Here is a 9,006-nt window from a genome sequence, read left to right as displayed (position 1 = left end):
AATAACAATAACAATAACAATAACAATAATAATAATAATAATAATAATAATAATAATAATAATAATAATAATAATAATAATAATAATAAAAGAATTATACATATGGATAACTATTATATGAAAATGAAAATGAATAAATCGCGAAGGTTACATTGTCGTTCCAAGTTCTATTTTTATTAATTAGCACGACAACTTAAACACTCTCTAATTTTACTATAAAATTATACATTTTTGTCCATCACATGAATGGAACCATTAACATGTAGAAAGAGTGAAAGACAAAGGTACCACATGGTTTGTCCGACACAAAGATACCGTTAGGCCAAAATTTATTTGATTCCAACTTCGAAATGCTTATAAAGTATGATAAATTCATGAGAAGGTATTGCAAAGATTGGAACACAAATAGACAGAATGTTCAAATGTTCAGTTCGTTATTGTTTGATTTCAGGTATCCGTTAAACCATTAGTTTTTTATTTTCTCCCGTCTTATTTTACATTTCAATCCATGCTTCAATGTCATATTACACGAGTTGTGTTCGTGTATAACATGTCTCGAGTTAAAATAAGAAAATGTTTAATGATAATAAGTGGGTGTAGGTTAACCTAATACGTCAAATTAAGTTCAGTTTCATACATTTATTCACAGTGGACCTTTGGACGTTGGATTTTATCTAACGCATAAAAAAGGGACATAACTCTTGTTTACAGATATAAACTTGTTTGTACCTAACTAAAAAAAAGTACAGTACACCATAGAAAATTATCATTTCATGATTTTCCATCAAATAAAACAAAATTTAATTCGCAACAAGTGGGATAAGACATGCCATTCAAAACTGAGAAAAAAAAATTAAAATATCTAAAGGCTTAAAGTGACACAATATATCTAAAGCAGAAAAGGCATAAAGTAATTTGTAAATATAAAAAGTGTAAAAAAAAATGAATAATCTTCTAACTTATCTTATAAATTTCAATAAAACGAATATTTATATAAATTTATATAAATAAAATATATACAAAAAATAGTTATTTAGCAAAGTGTGAGAGCAACGTGTGGTGGCTTTTGAACCTTCTGAACTTCTTCTACAACAACCGTTTCTTGCCTAGGCGGTTCACACGGACACGGCATTGCTATGAACCTTGCGATCCGATCTCCGGGCATCACCACCGGAAAACTTTGCTTCTCGGTTTCTTTCGCTTCCTGTTAAAAAACAGACACGCTAATTTTAAATCAAATCAATCGACCAAATCAATTTGCACGGCCGTAAGTGGCCGTGCGACCATATAGATACAAAAATTTTAATTCTTTTTAAATAAATTTGTGTAAAAAGATATTTTAAAATAAAATTATGAAGTTTCAAACCCAATATCACAAACCCAATTAAAAAAAACGTTTTTAGTTAAAAACACTAGACTTTCTAAAATACACGATTTTGGGTGATCAAATAATGCTATCTTTGCTTCAAACTTGATATTTTGTTATAACAATTTTGTTTAACTTATTTTTATCAAAAATTATTGTTGTATTATTAATTTTTCTTTGTCGCATATAATTTATATTTAGGGGCCCCCTTTGCTCACAATTACAATCTTGTCGTTCTAGCTTTTAACAAATTACGATTTTACACCAGTCAAAATTACTATTTTGCCCCCAAATTCAAAAGTACAGTCTTTCCATCCATCGTTGTAGTTTTTAACAAATTATAATTTTACCCCAGTCAAAATTACTATTTTGTCCCCAATTCAAAATTAGGGCTTGGCATATCGTTGTAGCTTTTGACAAATTACGATTTTACCCTAGTCTAAATTACTATATTGCCCCGAATTCAAAATTACAGTATTCCCATCATTATAGCTTTTTTTCAATAAAAGCAATTTTAAACTGGGGATAAAATCGTAATTCTAAACTGGGTAAATTCGTAACTTACTCAAACCAACGGGGAACGCCAGGCACCCGAATTCTCAAAGACGGAACCCAAATTTGCTAAGATGTTAATGAATCAAATGAAACCGAGTCAATCAACTTACCGAGAAGGTGTTTCTAGGCTTAGAAGGGGATTGATCGTAGTCATCGGCACCCAAAAACGAAGCGCGGACGTGACGAAGCTTGTCCCAATGATAGCAGCAAGAGAGGATGCCGCTGAGGCTGAAGATCACAAGCAACAGCAAGGCAGTACCGAGCGGGAAGCCTAGAGTCGGGCGAGTCGAATCGGAATGGTGTAGCGGGGGTGGGTAGTATGATGGAGACTCCATTAGGTTTATTGAATTGAACTGGTTTTGGGTTGTTGTTTAGAGGTGGTTGTGTTGCTTGTCTCATGAGAGGAGAAGAGAGTGAGAAATGAGGATGAATGTGGTGAGGGGGAGGGGGGTGGGGTGGAGTTATAAAGGGAGGTGGGGTGGGGTGAGGTACAGCTGGGTGTCCCCATGGTACGGATGAACGGTGGAAATTTACTGACTTCTATATGTATCTACACACAAAATATATAATATCTTTTAACATGGTTTCATTATTTTTAGAGTTAAAAAGAAAATTTTAGTGTTTGAGTTTGTGTCATTTTGTTATTCTAGTTTAAATGTTTAATTTTTTTATTTATGAGTTTAAAAAAGATTTCATCGTTGCCATTTTAGCCTACTGTGTTAACTTTATCAATTTTTTCTGTTAACGAGAAGGGCAATTCGGTCATTTTATATGGCCGAATTGTCATTTTAGTTAATAGGATTTCATATAAAATAACCGAATTGTCCTCGTTAACGGAAAAAATAGATGAAGTTAACCCAGTGGACTAAATTGACAACAATGAAACCTTTTTGGACGCACAGGCGAAAATAAAACTTTTGGACTAAACTAGCAAAATAGCCCAAATCACAGGGACTAAAATGACATTTAACTCTTATATTTATTAACAGTTTTACTGTAACCATAATTATAACCGAACATCGGTTATGGTTAACTGGTTATGATGTCGGTTATGGTTCGATTTCAGTTATTAACCAAAAACTTTAACTAAAACAAACATTTCCGCTAAAGTTAAAAATTATATGCCAATGGGCCTATAAAGTAAGAATGAAATGAAACGCGAAATGTTGAATGTAGCTTGGCCTTTTTTATAAGATGATCATAACTAAACTTTTTGGTTAAACTATGGATGTGTGATCCATTTAAAAAAAGTAATTATGTAGCCAATGTTATACAGAAAATTGATACGATCATAACACCTTTAGTTCTTAATCAAAATAAAGGGCATCTACATCAATATCATTTTGTTACTACCATACTTTTATATTAGTAAAACGTAAATCCATTATATAGAATTATAGACTTAACATTACAAGTTCAATTTTGGCAATATGGGTTAACCAAAGCTTGATAACAATAACAATAACAAACTGGTCGGCTAACCAAAGTTTCATAACCGTAACCATCGATTATGTTGGTTATCGGTTAAAATCGGTTCAGTTATGATTCGATTATCGATTTTGGTGGTTAAATTGCTTACCCCAACCTCCATCTATTAAGGTGGACGGGAGACACGTAACACCAAAATGTCTCTCATCCCCTTAGGGTATACAAACCTTGTTGTGAGTTGGATTTAGTGTTACTTTGTTAGTTACAATGAAAATGAAAAGTAGTCCTTAGAATCCGTGCGTTGTGGCGGAACACTATTAGGCTAAGAGGTATAGGGACAGTCCCCACCCCGTCGAGAAACGGCGACGGCCGTCACACCGTGCCCCCCCCCCCAATGTCCCGTCGAGTCCATCGAGTTTCAGACGATGGCGACGAAGCAAAAATGGTGGGCCCCTCCATTCAAATGTTACCGTTACATTAAAAAAATAAATTCAAAAAAAAAGACCTGCCTTTGTTGAGGAGATTGGAGCTACCATTGTTGCGGAGATTGCTGCGGTAGGTGCAGGTAATAAAACCCTAGGAGATGATAGGTATTGGTTTAGGATGGGTTGGGCTTTGAGGCCTTTTATTTACTGGGTTGATTATTGAGCCTTTTATATTAGTTTTAGGATGGTATTGGTTTAGGATTTTTTTTTTAAGTTTATGTGTTTTTTTTTTAAGTTTAGGTTTTTTTTTTAAGTTTATCTAATATTTTTTAATATTAATGAAAATATTGTGTTAGTTTATTTGTTAAATGTTAAAAAAAAATAGAAGATTAAAAAAAACATAAAAGTGGTGGGGAGGACTATGAATAGGACCATCCTCCATACCCTCTACTTTTAGGGATGGATGGACCATCCTTTGGAGGACTATAATGTGGCACCTACATGGCGGACCATCCTCCCTTGAAGAACCATCACCATACCCTCTAGCCTTAAAGTAACTTAATCAAAAATATAATGTGCACGATGCGTGAATAATATAATGTTATCAAGATAGTGTATTTGTGATATACAACAGTTCATTTGAATTTTAACAAGGGTACATTAATGATATAATATATACAAATGATGTGTAGGTTGAAAACGAAGTTATTAACCGAGCAAACAAGAAACTAGGTAAAGCTCATGTCTGTTTAGGCTGGAGGGTGTGGTATAAAGCCCCTAGGGGCTTTATCACGCCACCTTAGCGCCACGTCAACGCCACGTCACACAGGGGGGCTTTAAAGCCCCTTACTTTAACTTGCAGGGTGTGATATAAAGCCCCCTTTACACTATAGTGCCCTCCTTTAAAGACCATCAACTTCGAAGATGGACATTTCCTTCGTTGTTTGCGATTATTTTGTAAAATTACTTTATTTTTTCTTTTGTGTAGCACATGGTACTAATTCCATATAGATAATCATATCTACCTAGTTCTTAAAGATGGACATTTCCTTCGTTGTTTGCGATTATTTAAGGCGGCTTTTGCTTCATCTGTCGTTTAGTATCTTATGCAATTGCCAATCGAGATTAATTCACAAACACACTATTAAGTTCTATACATAACTCAATTAAGCTATTCGAACGTATAAAATCAATGTTTTAACTAACACCCTTATTTAAAAACCATTTTTTATCTGATTTATTGTTCATGATATAAAGAAACACAATGCAAGAATGAATACAAAGGCGAGAAGTGGTTCTTTAATATGAACGTATGACCATATGTATTCAAATCGAATATTCAAAAGGCAAAAGGTGGTTTTATAGAAATTCAAAAAGGCTTGGACCCATTAGACTTGCAAAGACAAGCTGCCGTAAACTATAATCAACTGAGACAATTAGCCGAACCGGGTTTTACCACAGTGAGCCTTGAGGTGGGCGGGTTTTTCCCGAAACTGGTGGCTCGGTATGCATCCAATTCTGACCGTTATAGAGGAGGAGATGCATTTGCTCAATTGAAGGCTTATCCGGTGATTTAGCTAGCCGTTAAAAAAATGGACAATGAGCGGCTAGACTGAATCGTACAATAAAATTTGTGACACCATCGTTTTTATACAATAAGCACCAGTTGTCTCAAGCTTTTCGAGGGGCCCAAATCGTACAATAAAATTGAGGCTCTTTTCGTTAATGAAAATAGTTTTGGATCTAATGATTTTGTATATTATCCATGTGTGTGTATATAATTACAGATCATCAGGGGCGGATGTACAGCCACCCCAGGTTCTCATAATAACTTTCTATTAAGCTTGTGTAAGTTTATTATTTTTGGTTTTGAGGAAAGTTTAGAACAATGAAATACGGAAAAAGTCCTCAAATTTTCATTCGTTTTAGGCCTCTAAAAAAGTTAACCTGACCGATTGAAAATGCTAGATACGGTTCAACCAAAAAGATACCCGACCCAACAGATTAGATGTAGCAACATAATATAATACTCAAATTTAGAACTTCTCTGAGTAACTTTTGCTAAGTTAACTCGTATTCCATAAAATATACAAATTTTGTAGTATAGTAGTCTCCTTAAATAAGTACAATCTTTTTATCGATGAACCTTATCCGACACTACCTGAACCATCGAACCGACCTAGATGTTTTTATGTTCGGACATCTAAAATTGGAATATTTAAAAAAGTATACCCCAAAAATTTTTAAATCTGCCATTGTAGATCATAAACCCCTACGGCCTACGCCAACAATCCTAAAGCGTAAATTACATACATATAGTTGATTTTTTAGAATTTGGGGACATTAGGTAAGTACGGACTCAAGAAGCGAATGCCAAATAATCAAGAAAGTGACATGTCATCATTACACATCATCACTTCTAAACTAGAAAAAAAAAATCTAATGTGGAGATTCAGATATTCTTTGGAATTAATAGCACAATTATATCTGAAAAATATAGCAAGTTTGATATTGAAATCACAGTTGCTTGATATTTGATGTCTTGCATTATGGTCGGTTATTGGTCCCTGAAATGTACGTACGTTGAAAGTCTATCTTCAAAATCGGTCCCAAATCCAAGGAATCATGGAATAAAGTAGAAGAAAAACCCGATTTTGTAACGTCTTTTCATTTATAAATGGGGTATTAGATTTTAATAATCCCAAGTTTCACTGATTGGCAGGTAATAATTCCAACTTTAAAATTTGCCTACAACAGTCCCAACTTGTAAGATTTTGGCCACCAATGATTCTTGTCTAACTGGGTTATAACCTAGTTAGTTTTTTGAAGTTTTGAGCGGCGGAGAAGGTCACTAGAGGTTGGAGATGACAAGTGGTGGTCTCCTTTGGTGGTTTCAGGGGTAAAGAAGGTCGTCGGAATAAGTTGCAGGTCATCGGAGTTGCGTAGATGGTGGAAATTTTAAACTTTTGACAAGCGGAGAAGATTACAGGAGGTCGGAGATGATTGGTGGTGGTCTCGTTTGGTGGTTTCAGGGGTAAAACGGGTCGCCAGAATAAGTTGCAGGTCACCAGCCCAACAAGATTATAACCCAGTTAGACAAGGATCATTGGTGGCCAAAATCTTACAAGTTGGGATTGTTGTAGGCAATTTTTGAAGTTGGGATTATTACCGACCAATTAGTGAAACTTGGGATTATTAAAATCCAATACCCCTTTATAAATTTATAAAACAAATATATAAGAAAAATATATAATGGGATATTAGACTTAAATAACCCAATTTTTTATCAATTGACCGATAGCACTCTCAACTTTGAATTTGTACCACGTCACTCTCATCTTTCAACTTATTTTCCCGTGACACTCCCAAATTAACTGAATCTTAACCCAGTTAATTAGCTGAATGTTAGATGCCACATCATCAAAAATACCACATCAGCTGCCACATCATCAAAAATGCTACATCAGCCGCCACGTCATATAAAAGTTCCCAAATCGGATGCCACGGCAGCAAACAAAGTGCCACGTCAGCAGAAAACTAACTGGGTTAGAGTTTAGTTAGTTTGGTAGTGCTATCAGCCAATAAGTTGAAAGTTGAGAGTAACTTTGTACAAATCAAAAGTTGAAAGTGTTGTTAGCCAATTGGTAAAAATTGAGATTATTTAAATTTGCTATCCTTTCTTTTAGTAAGTATTTTTGTGTCTATCATCTACTGACATTATGCTTTTCACAATATGTGCAATATTTTCTTACATAAATTGAATATATCTTTCAACTAAATGGGTAACAACTTTAGTCTCTTTAACTAGTTAGCAACTTCTTTAAATCAGTTAATGGTATCAGATTCTGGGAAACCATAATTTTAAAAATAGACAATTGGGACCATGATTCCCACCCATAGATTTGTCATTGAGAACTTTTTGGTGCAATGTGTGTATATAAATGTGCAAGTATTTTGGTAGATATTTCAAAATTAACTAATGCACAATTCGAATCTCAGGTAAAACACCTAGGAAAGTAAAGATAAAATGAGATGTTATCTTAATTGATCATTTTTAGATATTTAAACTTGTTTTATGTGGTTGATTTTCATTTCAAAATTCTTATGTATGCTATGATGTTGAGGTGTAGATTGCTATTCAAAGTTTTGTTGTAAATAGTATATTCTTGTAACTTGTAAGATATTCTTTGCCTATAATGTTGTGGAAAAAATATTTACCGATGCTACTCGTTAAACACTTGTTTTGGATGTCCAGCTAGTATGGTCAAGCGCATGAATGGGTTTGGGTTTGGGTTTGGGTTAATTACTTGATTGGACTTTGATCAACTACAAACAACTAATCTAAAGCCAAAACCATGCTAGCTGAACCAAATTTACCCAAACTGACTTTTAGGTTAAAGGGTCGGGTATAGCGATACCTGAACTTATTGTTTGAACTTTGAAGTTTGGCCGATGATTATAAGTATCATATAACACAGTTTAAAAAGGGAGTTATAAACATATTTCAAGGATTTCATACTAGCTTAAAAAACTTTCTAGGCATATCCATACCAAGAACCCGAAATCTAATATGTATTATTATAGAGTAAATTACAAGTTTTGTCCTTTATGTATGTCCCAAATTGCAGGTGTTGTCCTTTAAACCAAAACTTGACAGGCGGTGTCCTTTGTGTTTTCAAAATCTTGCACGTTTTATCCTTTAGGCCAAACTTAGTTAGATTTGTTAGTTAAATCTGGTAACAAGGGGCTATTTTGTAAAAAAAAATTATTCAGGGACTAAATTGTACAAAACTTAAAAATATAAAACCCCCAAATTAGGTCGTCTTCCCCATTTATCCCCATTCACCACCGCCCCCAAACACCTGCAACCACCACCGCCATTACCACCACACCCACCGCCCTCCGCCGCTCAACCATCACCTTCCCTCATCACTCACACCACCGTTCGTTTTCCGGTGAAACACCCCGACCACCCCCCTCTTTCACTCACACCACCATCACCCTCCTTCTCCCTCTACTCTTTTCCCCTCTCCCCGATAAACAACAATGGCAGCAGCACCACCAGTGGTGGCGGTGCTCAGCGGTGGCGGAGGACCGAGAGGAAGCAAGTCAACGAGCAGGTTCGGGTAGTGTTGGTTCAGTCTCGGGTCAGCAGGTTCAATTCGGATCAATTCAAGCTAGGCGAGGTCAGGTTCAGGTTCGAGTCTCGGTCAGAACATCGATTTGAGTCGC

The 9,006-nt window shown here is 35.2% G+C and overlaps 1 protein-coding gene across 1 annotated transcript; it reads right to left on the bottom strand.

Moving 5' to 3' along the window:
- Window positions 1-933: 933 nt before the first annotated feature.
- On the bottom strand, window positions 934-2,352 carry LOC110889362 (uncharacterized protein At5g65660). Its single transcript, XM_022136878.2, has 2 exons — window positions 2,032-2,352; window positions 934-1,204 (listed from the first exon to the last, which is right to left on the bottom strand). Exons 1-2 carry the CDS (start codon window positions 2,254-2,256, stop codon window positions 1,034-1,036), a joined length of 396 nt encoding a protein of 131 aa, XP_021992570.1. The 5' UTR covers window positions 2,257-2,352; the 3' UTR covers window positions 934-1,033.
- Between the last annotated feature and the right edge of the window lie 6,654 nt (window positions 2,353-9,006).

This window comes from Helianthus annuus, chromosome 11, assembly GCF_002127325.2.
Source record: "Helianthus annuus cultivar XRQ/B chromosome 11, HanXRQr2.0-SUNRISE, whole genome shotgun sequence".
Lineage (NCBI taxonomy): Eukaryota > Viridiplantae > Streptophyta > Magnoliopsida > Asterales > Asteraceae > Helianthus > Helianthus annuus.
This window is presented reverse-complemented; position numbering and strand designations above follow the sequence as displayed.